This window comes from Schistocerca piceifrons, chromosome 4, assembly GCF_021461385.2.
Source record: "Schistocerca piceifrons isolate TAMUIC-IGC-003096 chromosome 4, iqSchPice1.1, whole genome shotgun sequence".
Classification (NCBI taxonomy): Eukaryota; Metazoa; Arthropoda; class Insecta; order Orthoptera; family Acrididae; genus Schistocerca; species Schistocerca piceifrons.
Window position 1 is genome coordinate 206,583,230 of NC_060141.1, and position 21,612 is coordinate 206,604,841.

At 37.2% G+C, this 21,612-nt stretch overlaps 1 protein-coding gene across 1 annotated transcript in view; it reads right to left on the reverse strand.

Moving 5' to 3' along the window:
- Nucleotides 1–374: 374 nt before the first annotated feature.
- LOC124795141 (aldehyde dehydrogenase 1A1-like) overlaps nt 375–21,612 on the reverse strand; it is a 39,407-nt gene continuing 18,169 nt past the window's right edge. Inside the window, exons 5-12 of the mRNA XM_047259019.1 lie at nt 20,417–20,607; nt 13,765–13,878; nt 10,700–10,802; nt 7,470–7,654; nt 4,507–4,671; nt 4,102–4,259; nt 655–729; nt 375–568 (exon numbers count right to left, since the gene is read on the reverse strand). Of these exons, the coding sequence (XP_047114975.1) occupies nt 499–568; nt 655–729; nt 4,102–4,259; nt 4,507–4,671; nt 7,470–7,654; nt 10,700–10,802; nt 13,765–13,878; nt 20,417–20,607 (1,061 nt within the window). The 3' untranslated portion in view covers nt 375–498. The remainder of the gene's footprint in view (nt 569–654; nt 730–4,101; nt 4,260–4,506; nt 4,672–7,469; nt 7,655–10,699; nt 10,803–13,764; nt 13,879–20,416; nt 20,608–21,612) is intronic.

A 21,612-nucleotide genomic window follows, 5' to 3' on the forward strand; every position in this document is an offset into this window, starting at 1 on the left:
TTGTCAGCTATTTTGTCTCCCTGTAACAAAATTATTTTGTAATTATATTTACATTTATTAAACTATTTAATGCAAGATCTAAATCATTAAGAAATGTTGCATGAGTGCTGCTAGCTGAACTGTGCATATTAATGAAAAATGGTAATGTATTCTGCATTATTTACTACAGTTTTAATGGGTGAACACTCAGTTTTTTTAATTGTTGTGTTGTACTAGGTTAGCTTTATTCTACCCCAAGTTTATCCATCTCTCCCGTACATATTAACAATTACCATTATTTTTATAAACTGATCTACAAAAGTCGTATGATAGTTATAGTTTTATTGCCAAAATGAGCAAAAGGTGCTAATTACAAAGAAAGTAAATACTCTGATAAAAAAATATAAATTTATTTCCATATTACTGGTTTTACAATATGATCAGCACAAAAGTTTGTTAAAGCTTCACAATAATGATTTGTTTAACAGAACAAAATCCTTATTTGGTGGCTGAAAGATCTTACGATTTGCTTGGAAGTTTCACAGACACAGTCTTTACCTGCAGATATTCCTGCAGTGTGTCTTCTCCCCTGAAAAATATTAGGCATTGTAGCATAATCAAAAATTGTTTTACTAGTTATGTCATTTTACTTTTTAATCTATACTATTTACTTACAGTTCCCTGCCAATTCCAGACTGCTTGTAGCCACCAAATGGTGCTTGCGGTGTAATGACGTTGTAGCAGTTAATCCTATAAAAAAAAGGGAGTAGGTAAACCTTCAATTATTGAAGCTAAATTAATTACACAACTAAATGAAGAAAGTGGGTAGTGTAGTACAACACCTATCATATCTTACTGATTTAATACGCTACAGTGGATGAACAGAGCAATGATGGTATGTCAAGAAAGTAGTATCTCTAATGCTAATCAACTATTTTACAAACAGTTTGTGCAATTACAATTTTAAGAAGTGATGGGAACACCTTAGTATTTCATCTCTTTAAGTCTATCACAGCCAGTTCTTATTTATTTCTTTATTTTTGAGTCATCAGTCTTCTGACTGGTATTATGCAGCCAGCCATGAATTCTTCTTTTGTGCCACCCTCTTCATCTGAGATTAGCACTCGCACCATATGTCACCAGTTATTCTTGTCATATAGTTTTTACCTTCTGCACCTCCTCCTAGAGCTACGTAAGAATTCCCTGATGTCTAATCACAAGTCCTATTATCTCGTTACTTCCTCTTATCAGTGTTTTTCATACATTCCTTTCTTTGCCATTTTGTTGAGAACCTCTTCATTCTTTATCAGTCCATCTAATTTTTAACAACTTTCTATAGCATCGCATCTCAAACACTTCGATTATTTTCTTTTCCAGTTTTCCCACAGTCCATGTTTCCCTAGCATACAATGCTGCGCACCAAATGTATGTTTTCAGAAATTATTTCCTCAAATGAAGGCTGACGTTTGAAACAAGTAAACTTTTTTTTGTCAAGAAATGCACTCATTGCCTGTTCTAGTCTACTTTTCCTGTCCTCCTTGCTTCATCCACCATGTGTTATTTTGCTCCCAAGGTAGCAGAGTTCTTTAACTTCATCTACTTTATGGTCACCAATTCCATTTACTCTGAATTCATTTTCTTGACTCTAAGACTGTTCATTGCAATAAACAGATCCCATAGTAATTCTTCACCTGTACTAAGAACGGTGATGTCATCAGTGAATCTTATCGCTCATATGCTTTCACCCAGATTTTCAAACCCACGCTTAAAACTTTCTTTTATTTCCATCATTTCTTCTTCAATGTATAGAGTGAACATTAGGAGAGAAACATTGCACCCCCATCGTAGATCCTATCTGTGCTCTTTGTTCTTGATCTTCTATTCATATTCTTCCAGCTTGATTCTTGTGTACACATATTGTATATCATCCATCTTTCCTCGAAGCTTGCTCGTATTTTTCACAGAATTTTGAGCCTATTGCACTATTTTAAATTGACAAATGCTTTTTCTAGGTCAACAAATTCTATGAATGAGTCTTGATATTTGTGAAGTCTTGCTTTCATTTTCAATCATAACATCATAACTGCCTCTCTTGTGCCATTACCTTTCCTCACATAGAACTAATCAACATCGAAGTTATCCTCAATTATCTTTTTCATTCATCTGTATATTATTCTTGCCAGCAACTTGGATGCATGAGCTGTTAAGGTGATTGTGTACTAGTTCCTGCACTTATCTGCCGTTGTTATCTTCAGAAATGTGTGGATGATATTTTTCAAGAAGTCTGTTAGTGGGTCTCCAGTCTCATTGATTCTACACACTTAGTTCAATACATCAATTACAGACATTAGAATGGAACTCTTGTTATTAAATTATTCATTTAACTTTTCTTTTTTTGTTTCCGTGTTTTTTATTGAATCTCAATTCTAGCCAATTCATGGACTATTTGATTGCAGGATCACAGCTACAGATTATTTGCAGTGAATTAGTTGTAGGGCCTGAAAGCATACATGCGTGGCTCAACCCTATGACTAAATTGAACTATTCTTTTTCAACAAAGCCATGCACAGCCCAGTACCTAAAGTACACCTAACTGCAGGTAAAGATGCAACTGGTTTGCTCGTATGGGATGCTGCTTGGAAGAGCAATGATACTAGCAGTAACCATTAAGTACCATCACACTTCTCATTGCTCTTAAAGTGGTGTTCACTCACCCAAACGTAACATCCTAGTCCATACTTATGATACTCCCAATCCAATCTCCTTGCCACGGCAATCGTATCTCTGTGGAAGACCAGGTTCAAGACCTATCCAGTCCACCCTGTGCTTCCTATTCCAATCCTGACACAAGCTTATCCAATCAGAGGTCGGGTCACCTGTGAAAGCAGCCATGTAATACCTGCTCTGCTGCAAACATAGCACAGCTTTTTATATTGGTATGACTACCAAGCAACTGTCCACCTGGAGTAACAGCCACTGCCAAATTGTGACCAAGAGCAAAGTGGACCACCCTGTGACACACCATGTAGTTGAACATAACATCCCTGTTCCAATGGCTGCTTTAGAAACTGGGCCATCTGGATCCTCCCCTCCACCACCAACTTTCTGAACTGCACAGATGTGAGTTCTTACAACCCATTCTCCATTCCCAAAATTATCCCGGCCTCCACTATTATCCCCAAACCCTCCACCCAACAGTTTCTGCCCCCTGTGTCATATCACCTTCTCCCATTTTATGTCCCCTCATCCTCACTGTGTGCCATTACCTGTCAACACATCCACCGGTCATTTCTCTTTCTCTACTCCTCTTATTTTCGGCTCCCAGTTTCCCACTCCCACACAGCCTCCCAACACTGTGCCTGGTGGTCTTGTCCCTTGTCCTGCTGACATTTAATCCCTGCAGGCTCCACCAGACAAATGTTCTTCTCTCCTGGTGTCAGTACCCTGCTGCCCCAACCATCTTCCCCACCCTACTTAGGATTGCTGCTTTCCAGCAATGCAACAGTTGCATTGTGGCCAGAGCAGCGAATTGTGTGTGTGTGTGTGTGTGTGTGTGTGTGTGTGTGTGATTTTCTGAATAAGGTTTTGGCCAAAAGTTCAATATGTGACAGTCTTTTCATTTTGCCTATCTGTAACTCAATGTGTCATCCTTATGATGGGTAACAATCTATTCTTTTCATAATATTGCAGTTATCTGTTTTATTATTTAATACACAAAATAATCTATACCATGTTAATTAAAAAAATAAAAAACTTTATAACTGTTCAGCATGTAGCCATATTTAAAAATTAAGTTGTGATATGTATGTAAAATGACTTGTCATTATGATTCATTGTGCAAATGAGCCATGGAGCGTATAACTAACTAACTTCTAAAGTAGAGGCCTGTTGTTACCAGCAAGACCAGTTAGTCAGTGCCAAGACTTGTCAAAAACAAACAAACACTGGGTAGATCTCAATCTCATAACAACCTGTTTATCACTCAAGGTCACGCAGAAAGAAGTGAATAAAACTGCCTGTCATGATAATATTAATAAATAACATAATCAACATCACCATTTTTGACAAGAACAGCATTCATTCATTATATCAACAGATACTGATAGTGAGAATAAGACTAACCAGACATTGCCAGCTTCCAAAGCATTTGCATACACCAGGGCATTATTAATATTTTTAGTCACAATTCCAGATGCCAATCCATAAGTCGTATTGTTAGCTCTTTCAATAGCTTCTTCCAGAGTTTTGAATTTTAGAATACTTTGTACAGGGCCAAATATCTGAAACATTTTTTGTAAAGCACTGTACTCAAACATAAAAGATACAAAGATCAAATGTAAAACATTTAATATTTTTGTTGAACTTTCTATAGTGTCTTGTAAATATTCATGTGTTAGAATTTATGAAAACCTATAGATTAATTGTTTGAAAAGGGAAAAATTGGCAATAATAAACAGAACATATTTTAGCAGTCCACACACAAGCAAATTTCATCTAGTAAAAAGGATAATGTTATAAAGTTCTTACCTCCTCTTTCGCAATTTTCATGTCATCAGTAACATTTGAGAACACTGTTGGCTTGATAAAGTAGCCAGCTGTACCTATACGTTCTCCACCACATTCAACACGAGCTCCTTCTTCCTTTCCTGCCTTGATGTAGCTCAGAACTTTATTCATCATCTTTTCATTAATCTGAAAAGAATTTATTTTTTAGGAAACAATGTTTCTATCAAACATAATTTTTTATCAAAAAAGTTCACCTTAAATTGTGTTTTTTTCTCAGTTTCCATATTACAATTTGTGATAATTTTTCTTGATATTTTAAAAATACATTGCACTGCACTGAAACAGGGCACAAATATTATGCCCAATTATGATACAAACTACAGTATTTGGCAAAACTAAGTGATTATTACAGTGGTAAAACCCAGATATATTTAACTAAAAGTGTGCATCATATCATAAGAAACGTGATTTACGTATCTCACAATATATGCAAGACAAATAAAGTGAAATGGTCTATTCAAAAATACATCAACATTTACTTCAAAGTTGAAGTATTTTCTGAATCGCTACTTACCATAAAGAAGACACATCAAATTGCAGACAGGCACAGTTACACACAAAAGCATCATGCACACACAACCGCCAACTCCAGCATCTCGGCATTTTGGCCCTAAATGCTGGAGTTGGGAGTCGTGTGCGTGAGGTGTGCTTGCTTGTATGTGTAAATGGTGTGTGGTGTGTGTGTGTGTGTGTGTGTGTGTGTGTGTGTGTGTGTGGTGTGCGTTTTACTGATGAAGGATGTGTCCAAAAGCTTTATGTAAGTGTCTTTTAATTGTGCCTGTCTACAACTTGAAATGTCTTCTTTACAATAAGTAGCAATCTGTCTTTCCCTACATTGTTGGTATTCCTAGCTGAAATTTCCATTGTTTGTGTTTTCTGAATCGCTTCACTACTTGCAGCAGTAGTTAACTTTTCTCTGGAAAGAGCTAAAAAGATATGTACGTGTCAGAAATTATAATAACATTCAGTTTAACATTCACACAAAGATAATGAAAATGCCATAGAATAAGATGATGTGGAAGGATCCCATCTGCACACATCGAAAAAAGTTTTGCATCACACCGGTTCCCAGAACTCCTGATGATAGACATTGACTGTGGATATTGTATCACAGACACAATCCCTCTGACTGTTCAGAGATGTCACTAAGCCCGCTGAAAGATGTAAACAACCATGCATGATGGAGGGGGTCTGACAGCCGAACAGTTCCAGTCATTCCACCTGGAAGGAGGTACATGGCTCATGTTGTCTGTAGTTCAACCATACCTAAACGGTCAGTACCATGTCTCGATCACATCCACGTTATCACTTTGTGCCAGGAAGGGCTCTCAACAAGGGAAGTGTCCAGGTGTCTCAGAGTGAGCCAAAGCGATGTTTTTCGGGCATGGAGGAGATACAGAGAGACAGGAACTGTCGATCACATGCCACACTCAGGCCACCCAAGGGCTACTACTGCAGTGGATGACCACTACCTACGGATAATGGCTCAGAGGAACCCTGGCAGCAATGTCATCATGTTGAATAATACTTTTGCGCACCCACAGGATGTCATGTTATGACTCAAACTTTGTGCAACAGGCTGCATGATGTACAACTTCACTCTCGACGTCCATGGTGAGGTCCATCTTTGCAACCACAACACCATGCAGCACAGTAGAGATGGGCCCAACAACATGCCAAACGGACCGCTCAGGATTGGCATCACGTTCTCTTCATCAATGAGTGTCGCATATGCCTTCAACCAGACAATTGTGGGAGATGTATTTGGAGGCGACCCAGTCAGGCTGAATGCCTTAGACACACTGTCCAGCGAGTGCAGCAAGGTGGAGATTCCCTTATGTTTTGGGGTGGCATTATGTGGGATACGATACGTGAATGTCAGCCTCCAACCGACAGTGCAACCATATCAGCAGCATATTGGTGAGGCCTTTGTCTTCATGGAGGACAATTCGCGCCCGCATCACGCACGTCTTATGAATGACTTCATTCAGGAAGACGACATCACGTGAACAGAGTGGCCAGCATGTTCTCCAGACATGAACCTTATCGAACATGCCTGGCATAGGTTGAAAAGGGCTGTTTATGGATGATGTGACCCACCAACCACTCCGAGGTATCTACGGTGAATTGCTATTGAGGAGGGGGACAGTCTGGACCAACAGTGCCTCAATGAACTTGTGGATAGTATGCCACAATGAATACAGGCATGCATCAGTGCAAGAGGATGTACCACTGGGTGTTAGAGGTACCGGCGTATACAGCAATCTGGACCACCGCCTCTGAAGGTCTCACTGTATGGTGGTATAACATGCAATGTGTGGTTTTCATGAGCAATAAAAAGGGCAGAAATAATGTTTAGGTTGAACTCTATTCCAATTTTCTGTACAGGTTCCGGAACTCTCGGAAGCAAGGTGATGCAAAACTTTTTTTTTGTGTGTGTAGGAAGTCTCCCCTGAAATGAGGTTCCAGTAAAATTTCCATCACTCCTCCCATTTCCTCAACCTCACTAAAGCTTTTCCTGCATCCCTCTTCTTTTCCCTTCCACCCTGCTGCCAGAAGAAGAAGCGACGCTCTGAAAGGTCACACATTTTTTTTTTCTTTGTGTGTGTTTTTGTCCTGCTGCAAGTTGATGATCAAATTTTTTATCTGTCCATATCATACAGTGTTTTCAAGTATTGATAATTTTAATATTTGCATCGAAGGCACAATTCACTGGTGAAACTGTTAACTTACATGGAAGATAAGTATTGGTCAGCTATTCATTGTTCTTGCAATTTTATTGTATTATTTATTAGAACTTAATGTTCCTCATTGTAAAAATATGTATTTGTTGTCCAAAAGGTGGATGAAATTCACAGGGAGTTCCAGAATGTAATGCTATACTTATTCTATATCATTGTTCATGTAATACAATTATTTGTTACCTGAGGACCTTGAAGAATGCCATCTGCCAGAGGATCACCAACTTTCTTTTCTTCAGCTTTTGCTTTTGCTTTCTTAACAAATTCATCATATATATCTTCATGCACAAAAGTTCTTGTTCCTGCACAGCAGACTTGTCCTTGGTTGATGAACAGTGCATCATGTGCTATCTGTACTGCTTCATCAACTGAAACATATGGTTATTGTGTTATTACTACTACTATTACAGTTTTTATTTTATTTATTTTTTTTTTTTTTACATTACAAGTCTCAGTTTTATCAGCAAAAGGCAATCTGAAAAATGTAACCGTACACCTGAAGTATACATGGAAGAACCCTGGAGATACTAAAAGGTATCAGATAGATTATATAATGGTAAGACAGAGATTTAGGAACCAGGTTTTAAATTGTAAGACATTTCCAGGGGCAGATGTGGACTCTGACCACAATCTATTGGTTATGACCTGTAGATTAAAACTGAAGAAACTGCAAAAAGGTGGGAATTTAAGGAGATGGGACCTGGATTAACTGAAAGAACCAGAGGTTGTACAGAGTTTCAGGGAGAGCATAAGGGAACAATTGACAGGAATGGGGGAAAGAAAGACAGTAGAAGAAGAATGGGCAGCTTTGAGGGATGAAGTAGTGAAGGCAGCAAAGGATCAAGTAGGTAAAAAGACGAGGGCTGGTAGAAATCCTTGGGTAACAGAAGAAAGGAGAAAATATAAAAATGCAGTAAATGAAGCAGGCAAAAAGGAATACAAACGTCTCAAAAATGACATCGACAGGAAGTGCAAAATGGCTAAGCAGGGATGGCTAGAGGACAAATGTAAGGATGTAGAGGCCTATCTCACTAGGGGTAAGACAGATACTGCCTACAGGAAAATTAAAGAGACCTTTGGAGATAAGAGAACGACTTGTATGAATATCAAGAGCTCAGATGGAAACCCAGTTCTAAGCAAAGAAGGGAAAGCAGAAAGGTGGAAGGAGTATATAGAGGGTCTATACAAGGGCGATGTACTTGAGGACAATATTATAGAAATGGAAGAGGATGTAGATGAAGATGAAATGGGAGATATGATACTGCGTGAAGAGTTTGACAGAGCACTGAAAGACCTGAGTCGAAACAAGGCCCCCGGAGTAGACAATATTCCATTGGAACTACTGACGGCCTCGGGAGAGCCAGTCCTGACAAAACTCTACCATCTGGTGAGCAAGATGTATGAAACAGGCGAAATACCCTCAGACTTCAAGAAGAATATAATAATTCCAATCCCAACGAAAGCAGGTGTTGACAGATGTGAAAATTACCGAACTATCAGTTTAATAAGTCACAGCTGCAAAATACTAACACGAATTCTTTACAGACGAACGGAAAAACTAGTAGAAGCCAACCTCGGGGAAGACCAGTTTGGATTCCGTAGAAACACTGGAACACGTGAGGCAATACTGACCTTACGGCTTATCTTAGAAGAAAGATTAAGGAAAGGCAAACCTACGTTTCTAGCATTTGCAGACTTAGAGAAAGCTTTTGACAATGTTGACTGGAATACTCTCTTTCAAATTCTAAAGGTGGCAGGGGTAAAATACAGGGAGCGAAAGGCTATTTACAATTTGTACAGAAAGCAGATGGCAGTTATAAGAGTCGAGGGGCATGAAAGGGAAGCAGTGGTTGGGAAGGGAGTAAGACAGGGTTGTAGCCTCTCCCCGATGTTGTTCAATCTGTATATTGAGCAAGCAGTAAAGGAAACAAAAGAAAAATTCGGAGTAGGTATTAAAATTCATGGAGAAGAAATAAAAACTTTGAGGTTCGCCGATGACATTGTAATTCTGTCAGAGACAGCAAAGGACCTGGAAGAGCAGTTGAATGGAATGGACAGTGTCTTGAAAGGAGGATATAAGATGAACATCAACAAAAGCAAAACAAGGGTAATGGAATGTAGTCAAATTAAGTCGGGTGATGCTGAGGGAATTAGATTAGAAAATGAGACACTTAAAGTAGTAAAGGAGTTTTGCTATTTGGGGAGCAAAATTACTGATGATGGTCGAAGTAGAGAGGATATAAAATGTAGACTGGCAATGGCAAGGAAAGCGTTTCTGAAGAAGAGAAATTTGTTAACATCGAGTATAGATTTAAGTGTCAGGAAGTCATTTCTCAAAGTATTTGTATGGAGTGTAGCCATGTATGGAAGTGAAACATGGACGATAAATAGTTTGGACAAGAAGAGAATAGAAGCTTTCGAAATGTGGTGCTACAGAAGAATGCTGAAGATTAGATGGGAGATCACATAACTAATGAGGAAGTATTGAATAGGATTGGGGAGAAGAGAAGTTTGTGGCACAACTTGACCAGAAGAAGGGATCGGTTGGTAGGACATGTTCTGAGGCATCAAGGCATCACCAATTTAGTATTGGAGGGCAGCGTGGAGGGTAAAAATCGTAGAGGGAGACCAAGAGATGAATACACTAAGCAGATTCAGAAGGATGTAGGTTGCAGTAGGTACTGGGAGATGAAAAAGCTTGCACAGGATAGAGTAGCAGGGAGAGCTGCATCAAACCAGTCTCAGGACTGAAGACCACAACAACAACAACAACAACATACCTGAAGTCATATTACAAAAGAGATAAATGAAATCACTACTGGGTTGTACAAACAATTAGCTTTACCACAACTGGGAGAGAATTTCTTCAGTAGCCAAACTTACTGTTTGTCAAAACATAAAACTGTGATAGAACACACAAAGATAAAAGTTGCAAATAATGCAGTAACAGTCAACTTCACTCAATGATATCTCATTGGTCATTGATAAGTAGATACTTGGAACCTGATATGCAAACTTCATACAAACAGAAGTTACATTCATCTATTGATGTTTCTTATTTTACAGAAAATGGGGGCAGCCACACATCATTTCGGAGACAAAGTTATTTCCCTACTATTGTATGGGGGTAGAAGAAATACATGCTTTTGCAGCACACAACTTAATTTTTATGCAAGATAAAACATCTATGTATGTAAACTAATCTATCTTTTGGCTTCTCTACACTAACTATTTTAAGAGAGAAAGCCGGAAACTTATCTGGAAATCATGTTTCCTCTGCAGTGCTCCTTGCAAGGTAGCAGGAGGTCTTTTCTTATTAAATTTCAATGATGCGATGCTCACAATGAATGTCTTTAAACTACTTGTATCATTTGTATTTAGATATTTCTATTTGAATTAAATAGTTTACTTACTGTCAGCATCAGGAAGTATTATCAGTGGACTCTTCCCACCCAGCTCCAGTGAAACTTTCTTCAAGTTTGACTGTGCAGCCGCTGCCATAACTGCTTTTCCAACCTGGACACAATTTTAATACTTCCTAATACTCAGTTATTACTACAACATATCAGGCATAAAAGAAAGATTTGTTTTATTTTCCAGTGTGAAGGGCGATCAGAAGTTCATGTTGATGGACTGGTGGATCCTGTCACCAAAGTAAGAAATTTCTCACAGTGCAAAGCATGCTGAGCTGTTTCTTGAGCAGCTGATCAATTTCCTCATTCAGTTTTAACTGACTGCCCATCTGGATGCCTAGGAATTTTATTATGTGTGGTTTCATTAATTTTCTGATTGTTAATATTCATTTCAGGAATATGAAGTTTATTTGTTCTGTGGAACTGTAAAATAATTGGTTTTGAAAAATTTAGGAGTAGGCTATTGCTGTGAACTATTTGCAGGTACATAGTCCAATATGGTTACAAATAATTCTCATGTTTAGCGGATTTTTGATAAAATTTTATGTAACTGCATAAATGTTCATATAATACTGGCATATTATCAACATGCTCCTAAATACTGTGTATGCCATTATTTATTCACAGTTACACATTAATGAAGTTTGCTCAGAATTCCTATATTTGCTGATGGAGTGAAAGCAGTAGTGTGATGTTTAATATTTTCAAAATAATTTGTAAGATTTTATTTCCTCCTTTTGAGAGAGATTTTGCTCTAAAGTTTTATTTATAGATGAGGTGTATTATCGACATATCTTATCAATGTTGCCTGTTATGCATGCATTATTTTGTGTCTCTTATACGGACAGTTTCTCAGTTATTATTATTGCAATTAATAAAATGAAACAAAAACAATGAAAAAGTATTGGTAATGATTGCATGTGGCCAACAGTAGAATACCAAAGCCAGTATGACTTCTGTCAGTAAATGTTCATTATGACTAATCTGTCACAGCAACAAACAGCTGTTAGTCAAATTATTCAAGTCTTCTAACTAAACATAAAAAAGAGAGAGAGAGAGAGAGAGAGAGAGAGAGAAGAAGAAGAAGAATAAGAAGAAGAAGAAGAAGAATAAGAAGAAGATCCACCAGGGAAACAGCTTTCATCTCTCCTGTATTGTTGCCCAGACATAATTATGAGTGCAGTAAATGGTACTTTTTTTTGGTGGGGTGGGGGTGAGGAGGTTCTTTTCAGAAATGGAATGAGCTCACCAGCTCTAAAGGAATAGACCATGAATGTTATGTATACCTTTAGATACCTGTACACCATGCACTCCAATACTTAGGTGGTGCCATATGTTCACACGTCATCTCATTGTTGTCATGTCTTCAATCTGAAAACTGGTTTGATGTGCATCTTCATGCTAGCCTATCCTTTGCAAGCCACTTCATCTCTGCCTCTGCCTAACAACTGCAATCTACATCCATTTGAACCTGCTTACTGTTTTCAAACCTTAGTCTCCCTTTAAACCACCTTCCTTCCCTTCTCTCTCTGTCTCTGTCTCTCTCTCTGTCTCTCTCTCTCTCTCTCTCTCTCTCTCTCCCCCCCCCCCCCCCCCTCTCTCTCTCTCTCTCTCTCTCTCTCTCTCTCTCTCTCTCTCTCACACACACACACACACACACACACACACACACACACACACACATAGGCTTCCTTTCACAACCGAATTGAAAATTTGGTGATGCCTCAGTATGTGCCCTATCATTCAATCTGTTCACTTAGGCAAGTTGGGCCAATCTGACTCATTACCTCATCAGTTATTCAATCTATTCATCTAATACGTTTAGTATTATTATGTAACACCACATGTCAAAAGCTTCTACTTTCTTCTTGGCTGAATTGCATATTGCCCATATTTCACTTCCATACAACATTTCACACAAATACCTTCAGAGAAGACTGTTGGGGGCAAATTTGTATCAGATGTTCACAAATTCCCCTTTTTCTGACATTCTTTTGTTGCTAATGCCAGTCTGCATTTTATATCTTCCCTAAGTCAGTCATCTTAAGTCTTTTTGCTGCCTAAATAATAAAACTCTTCTACTACTTTCAATGTGCCATTTCTTCATTTATGGTAATTACTTTGGCATTGCCTGGTGTACTTCGACCCCTTACCATTACCCTTATTTTTTTCTTATTGATGTTCATGTTACAACCTCTTTTCAGGGTGTTATCTGTTCCATTCAACTGTTTTTCAGTCCTTTGCTTTCTCCGACAATTACAATGTCATTGGCAAATATCAAAGTTTTTATTTGTTCTCCATGAACTTTAATTCCTTTTCCACACTTCTCATTCATTCTCTGTGAGGCCAGTAGGCTTATTAACTTTCACTGCTGTTGTGGTTTTTGGCTTCACATCTATTTGGCTTCGATAATGCATTTGCTATGCTGTTCTTAGTCGCTTACCTGCACTGCTGTTTTCTTACTCATAATTAGGCTTACTCTTACAGTACTCCTATTTTATTTTGTGGTGATAACGCTATACTGACCCAATCAAAAGTCTTTCTTTCTGCCAGCACACTATGCTAATTCCCACTGTATTCAACTTCAACCTATCCATTTCCCTTTTTAAATTCTCTAATCTACGGAGGGATGTAACATTCCACACTCCAACTTGTGGTATGTCAGTCTTTATTTTCCTGATGAAGACATCCTCCTGAGTAATCCTCACCCAGTGATGTAATGGGGGACTATTTTTAACTCCAAAATATTTTACAGAAGAAGGTGCCATTGTAATTAAGCCATAAATTAGAGCTGCATGCCCTCAGGAAAAAGCTCATGGCAGTAGTTTCCCCTACCTTTCAGCTTTTTGCAGTTCCAGCACATCAAAGCTGTGTAGGGCAATGTTACAAGGCTGTATCATCCAGCCTGTTGCTTTAAGTGTTCGTGTATGTTTTCAACAACAGTGTCAGTGTTCCAATGATTTTCCAAACTCTTAGAAAAAACTTATTATGATATTTTTAATCAGACTTCCACTCAAATATTAGCACTCATATATTAAATTATGTTCTAGAAATAATTTTCTTACCGCAACAGAACCAGTGAATGCCACTTTTGAAATTTCAGGGTGTGATGCAATGGCAGATCCTGCAGTTGGCCCATATCCTGGGACAACATTGACAACTCCAGCAGGAAATCCAGCCTACAAAAGAAATTATGGTTGGCACCTGCTGATTTGATTTCTTCTTAGTCCTATTGATTACATGTTATACAAGTAGTGTGCCAATAATACATGCCACATCAAGTGAAACAATGCAGTATTACATGAGCATTTTACATATCATATACACAATATTTGTCTTATTTTATAAGAGGAATTAGTTGCATATAACAATGCAACTTGCAGTTTATTCACATACATTTAAATGAGTTCTTAAAAAGTAAGATGCAATGAAAGAACACAACCTTATCCTAATCACATAAATAAATAATAAAATTACATTTTTAACATCATAATTCAAATTAAAATACAATGCTTTTGCTTTAAACAGTTCCTTGTTATTGGCTGCAAAGACCATCAGTGAGTATATATACTGAGATACTTGAAAAGATCCCTATACATATGTTCATCTCACCACTCATTTTTAATTTTAAAATTTTTTTCAATTTTGACTTTATTCCCCAGAAGATTATACCACAGGCAATTATAGAATGGAAAAAAGGCAAGATGTGACAATAGCATTATTTCTGTATCACCAAAGTAAGAAATTATTTATAGTGCAAAGCATGCTGAGTTAAGTTTCTTGAGCAGCTGATCAATTTGCACATTCCATCTTAACTTAATGTCCCTCTGGGTGCCTAGGAATTTTTGTGTGTGTGTTTCATTAATTTTGTGATTGTTAATGCCCATTGCAGGAACTTTAAGTTTATATTTATTGTCTGAAACTTCATATATTAGTATTTGGAGAAAAAAAAACAGGTTAAGCTATTTGTTGGAGCCATTTTACACTTTATTAGTGACTGATTATGCTGTATACTGCACTTTGGAGATAGACCCTCTGATCAGAATACTTGTATCATCAGCAGATGTTTTATTAATTGTAATTGGTAGATAATCAATGTAGATTAAGAAAATCAGTGGCTCCAGTCTGAATTTATTGTTACATCCGTCTCCATTAACAAAACTCTGTTTCCTGTTGTGTGAGTGAGACTCTAGCCAAGCCAAAGGTTTGTTGTTGATGCCTAGTGTGGAAGCTTTCAAAGTTCGTGTTAATGTACACAGCCTACTGTCTTAGCAAGGTCACAGAAGATCCACATTGGATACCTTATGAAATGTTGTTCACCTAGAATTTCATCTGTTGAGGCTAAATATGGCTCACTCAGTGAAGAATCCTGTATGTAAGCTAAACTGTGTAGGTGTCAGTAAGCCATATTATGTAGTGTGGCCATAAACCCTATCATATAGTATTCCCTCGAATACCTTTGAGAACATACAGCAGAGAACTGGGCTGACAGTTAAATATTACATGCCTCAGGCATCACTACTGCATGTTTTAGTCCATCTCAAAATACCATGCTTTTCATTGCATAGTAGCACATGTAACTGATTAAGCCTGCACATAATTTGAAAATCCTATTTAATCTACCATCACACACAGAGGATTGAGTGCTATTAAATAATTTTATGATTTTTACAATTTCTTTAGAAGTTCTGCTTTTTTGAAATAAAGTCCTATGTCTGGCGTGTTTTCCATGTGTTTAAGCAGTTCTATGGGTTCTGTGGGAGACTGATTATTATGGTTCCCTGTATTTCAGTTACAGTGAGAAGAAATTTATTGAATTCTGAGGTTGGAACTTTTTGTTTATTCTAATGAGTGCCATTACCACACAGCTGTGGTCTTCCTGTTTGTTCTGATTTCATGTTCCTATTTGTCTCACTTTTTATGGTTTTTACTTTATTGTTTGGCTTGCTTTTTTGTGAATAATGCAATCATCCTGATTACACATGTATAAAGTATTTTGCAGTACTTCTTGTGATTTAATCGCTTGGTTTGTACTAGTCCTGTATTCTATATACAGATCCTCGCAAGTGCTATTTTAATGTCATTTGTTAACCACCTTCTGCTTCCAATACAGGTTGCTTTGATTTTAATTTGTCCTTGAGGGAAGTAGGTTTCAAAGTGTTTGACGAATATGTTCTAGAATGAATTCAATTTCTCATACACTGTGTCTGCCTGATATATTTCATCCTGTTGTTCCTGATGTAAACTATTTATAAACAATTGAGTAGATTCAAAATTTATTGTTCTAACATGTTTAACTTAGGTACAACCATGCACTGTTTTTTCCGCAGGCAAGTTTCGAAGCTCTCATTTTAACATTGTGGTCAGACAGTCACTTATTACAGTCTGTGTTTTTACTGCACTTTAATCTGTGGGGTTCAGGAACACATCGTCAATCGTGATCTTGCTATATCCATATATTCTTGTTGGAAATGTTGCCCTACAGAGTATGTTGAAAGTAGACAATGATTCAAATTGCTTATGATTGTTATTATTTGAATGAAAATTTATGTTAGAATTACTGCATACCATAAAATTACTGTTATTACTTTATAGTTTTGTAAAAACTGATTCTAGCGGGGAAAGAAACTTATGAATGTTTCCCACAGGTGTCCTGTAAACTGTTAATATTATGAGGGATGGCTTTTCCAGTTTTAATTCGACAGCACAGCATTCAAAATGCTGCTCAATACAGTACTGAAAGATAAAAGTTCAAAGCTCAAAGAAAATAAAGCTATCAATCTAGATACATTTTTACATACAAAAGATGATGAGCATATCTGAACCTGACCTGAAACTTGCTGTCAAAATGAGATGGAGGTCTATTTCCTTTACAGCTGTGTAACATAAACTTTATAGCCATCTGACTTTATGAAATTCTCTGTCCTCATGGTCAAAGAAGCAAATTTTCATGTTTCTGGCTGGGTAAACTGCAGTGAACCATAACAAACTGCACAAAAAGCACTTGCACTCTCCTAAAGTGACTGATCTGGAGTTGGTGCTTTTGGAATTGTACACCTCTATTTCTTTGAAAATGAACAGACAGTGACCATTGATTCAGAAAGTACGTGACTATATTGGAAGGCTTTGTTGAAATAAAGGTAAGGCAGCTTGGCAGTGATCCTAAAAACCTATATTTCCAACAGGATGGAGCAACAGCCTACATCACATAATACAATATGTCTGTAGTTCGTAAAATGTTTGGAACTGTTCTCTCATTTCGGTGAACTTACTTGGCCTGTGGATGTTTCTGACCATGCATTCCAAAGGCACATCATGGGTATTAAAGAACTCAGGCAAGCCACTGGTGACAAAGTTGCAGCAATTGATGAGGACCTATGGAGGCATGTGTACAACTTCAAGAAACATTTTCATTTTCAAGAAAGGACTGATTTAGTTATAAAAAATAATAATAATAAAACTTTGTAATCAGTGGTAAATAAATGGCATCCTCCATTGTATTTACAGAGAGTTTTACTTATTTTTCCCCTTCTTCCGTATATAATATATGAGTAGCTGAAAAACGTCAATCGACAATGCACCCATACTCTTACATAGAATGGCACAGCATGTATCATGATGTGCAACCACACTAGATGTCTTTATAAATCCATACTCTAACACAGGTAATTAGTATTCAGCTTGGGACAGTTTTTTTATTTTTTTCCATATGTGTGGCATATTAATTGTTATTCAGCCTTGTGAACCGCCTTTGTCTAACAATAATTAGCGTTACGAATAAATCCCAATACAATGGGCAAAACCATGAGTGTAAGATGGGAAGAATAATTACTAGTTTTTCAAAATAACTCTCTCTAGTTTTCGAAAACACAGTTAGTTCTTCATGTCATTTACAGAAAGTTAATGGAGTGAGAATACCACCCCATTTACAGAAAAAAGTAATAGAGTCAATTATGAAAGGAAGAGTAATGATCTGTATGAATATATACAATATTTTCAACAAAGCACTCTTTGGCATACAAAGCAAGTAAGTACAATTTAGGCCACTACAGATTTTACAAAAGTAGTCTTGAAGATCTCGACAGGGATAACTGTGTACAGGCACATTTCTATAGCTGTCCAAGGTGTTTAACACTGTTGCCTATAAAAGACTACTAAATGAAGTGTTAGTTCTAGATATAAGATGTTACAACAGTAGGTATAAGGCTAATGAGTAGTGCCACTTTAACCTGGAAAATTAGACTGCAAAAGATAGAGATAACCCACACTTGAGATACTAATTTTTTTGTGAAGCAAGCATCAAACCCAAAACTTGTTAACACAGCTGTCCCTAAGGATATTATATTAGGAAAAGTCTGCTCTTAATGTGTATAAATGAATATCTAGACAAGACAAGACATGAAAAAAAATTCTCCTTGCTCATGATAGCAAGATTATAGTTGTTGATAAAACATCATAACTCTTAGTTTAGAAGGTACATGAAACCCTTAAGGATGTTTACAGTTGGGGTAGCATGTAATAAATTAACTCCGATCATAGCAAACAAACAGCATAAACTTCAGTGTAAAGACAGAAAACTGTTCCATCACATTAAACATGCATGAAAATCTATAGATTGTGTAGCAAAAACAAAGTTTTTATATTGATTGTCATCTGACATGGAATGAATGTCTGAAGATATTGTCAAAGAGAATGCTACAGAATGTTCCGTCTATAGGACCCTATCACCACTGTATAACAGGAAGTGACTTATGGCAACATACTGTTCCTATGTACACTAAATTCTTACCTATGGACTTCTTTTCTGGGTATCAAATGCATGCAAAATGGGAAAATCTGCTAAAACAGGCTATACAAATAATGAAAAAGTAGTAGTCAGGCTCACTGTAAGGAAATGCCTTTTTTTTATGTCTTATGGTGCCAAGTGAGTTAATCTATCAGTCTTGTCACATGAGAAGAAAAATTAGTAATATCATAAATAGTTCTACCCTTGCTCATGGAGCAAGAACCATTTACTAAGTAAAATCAAACATAAGAACTCTTTAATAGTATTTTCTATCAGAGATTGCCCCAGGAAACAAGAGAGATAACTAAAATACTTGTATTTAGAAAGGCAGAGTGTAGGACTTAAATAATACACACTACACAATTTAAGATTAGCTACAGAACTGTGAGTATGGGTTCATAAAAAATAGTAATAACTAAATAATATCTTTCACACCATATTACACATCTAAAACTTAATGCTCTTTGCAGGAAAACCACACACACAAGTTAGGCAGTACATAATGCTAATGTCCCATCATTCTTCCGAACTTAAAATTTCACTCAAGTTGTTTAGCTTTTCAGAAAGATAGAAAGAAAGGCAAAGATGTTACACAGACATGACAACATGATCATGGGCCTAAAGTCAGCTGCAAGACTGTGTGGTGTGTCCTGCTGATAATGGCCAAGTGACTGAATGAACAGCTTACAATTATATTTTTCTGTTATCAAAATAACTTGTTCCAGGTATGTATGAAAGCCATCATTATAAGCTAGACATAAATGAATCAGGTACTGCATTTTTTATAATACTGGCCTCAGATTTACAAGGATGGAGGCTCATGCTCTGTGCAGCCATTCTGATAAAGGTTTTCCATTGTGCTCCTAAATCACTTCAAGAAATACCAAGATGATGCCTTCAAGGACTGGGCTGACCAACTCTACTCTCGTCATTAAAAACTTGTATATACTTTCATACATCTGTGTTTATGACTAATGTTTTTCTTTTGCATCAACCTGCCAAACACTAATTCATCATAGAATTATCCTTGCATGAATAAATTACTAGCACTAGCAATATTACATATAACCAAACAGATAGATTGCTGTTCACCACATAGAGGAGGTATTGAGTCACAGGCAGGCCCAATAAAAAGACTGCTAAAAAGTCCTAATTCAAAAATAGAAAACATGCACACACATAGCCACTATCTCCAGCCACAGCAGCCAGAGATGGTGGTCATGTGTGTGTGTGTGTGTGTGTGTGTGTGTGTGTGTGTGTGTGTGTGTGTTGAGCTTGTGTGAATATGTGCATGTACTATGACTGTTTTGTCCAAAAGTTTAAATGTTTATCAGTGTTTTCACTGGGCCTGTCTGTGACTCAGTGCCTCCTCTATGTGGTTAGTAACAATTTGTCCTTGTCATAATATTGTTATTCCATCCTGGACTTTCCACTGCTTAATACTAACACTAGCCATGGCTTTGCAAGAAATGGAGTCTGCAGTCAATAAGTGATTTAAGAAATCATGAATGGCCATCTCCAGATGTGAACTTCAGTTTTCTGATTAGAAATCATAATCACTGTACCCTGTCAGTCAATTTCATTTTTTTCACTCACTCTATATTAAAATGTGAGCCTGGTCAGTGGTTTGGTCACAAACATTATATCATAATTTCCGTTTGCTATGACATCAGAAATATTTCACCTGGTTGTGATTAGTGGCACATAAATACCTCAAACTGACGTATTTTGCCTGTGAGAAGCCATCTCCTAATCTAATTGGGAGTCCCTGAGTTTGGCAAGCTATTGCTTCATTGTGACTGCAGATACTACTAGGAATTTTGCTCAGCAAGTGACACCAATGTCTCTATTCATATATGCTGTAATAGTATCCAGATAGTTTCAACCACTGTATGTATCTCAAAGAAAGACAAAGAAGCACACAGACTCACTTCTTTGCACAGAGCTGCAATGTATAAAGCATTGATAGGCGTATCTTCAGCAGGCTTCAGTACTACAGTGCACCCAGTAGCGAAAGCTGGAGCTAATTTCCATACAGCCATCAGTACAGGAGCATTCCATGGTATTATCTGCCCAACTACTCCAACAGGCTCTTTCCGTGTGTAGGTGAAGTAAGGGCCATCTGAAATTTAAAAGACCATAACTGTCTTATTTTATCTTTATCCTTTGATCAACTGAAATATAGTACTAATTGATATGAGAAACACTATTACAAGTGTTAACGATGCCTGGGCAGAAGATAAACATTTATTTATGCAACTGCTTAAACTTTCATGGCCATTTCTTGATGTACAGCCTGTTGGCACTTATCTTGGGGTCTCAATTTCTCCAGCATGAGTGGGTAATATTGTTAAAGGTTCACCTTCTAGTCTACCACCAGCAATTCTGGATGATTATTTGACAGTGCTAACCACTCATTCTGGAAAAATGACAAAAAACACAAAATGACCATCAGTGGAAGATCCTAGGATGAGTGCCAAAGGCAACATGTCAGAAATTTCTTTCTTTCTTATTGGAACAATATCAGCTGATATATGGCTAAAAAATACAGGAAAGAAACAGAAATATGCTAAATCTACAGATTTCAGAGACTTTTTTTTCAAAAGTTCATCTTTTGGAAAGAAGCAGTAGATAAGAAAGAGGAAGGAGGATAAAAGGAATGATTTATAGATGTTGAGTTAGGAAAGTTGTTCTATGCCATGGACTGAGATAACTTCATGGTACATAAAAGCTGTTGTAGAAACAGCAGTAGTAAGGCCCTGGAATATTTTTAGCCTCAGGAGCAACAGTCATTTTTACTTCTGACTCTTTCTTTCATGTCTGTTTCCTCTTCCCAGTTATGGAGACAGTTAACCCTCTTCCATCATGTTGTGCAGGTACTGTAACATGTTGCCAGAGGCATTAAAAATTGCGCAGCTTGTTGTTGGTATAGAGGAGTATTGTGTGGTAATTTGTTTTCTGCAATTGAAGAAGATCGATTGAGAAATAATTCTTGCTGAGTTGGTGTAAATGTATGGCTAACAATGCACTATAGGACAACTGTTAAATGGCACAGACACTTCAATTAAGGCAAAAAAGCCTGAAAGGCAAAGAAGAGTTGAGAATCACAGGACAAGTGGAGGCCCAC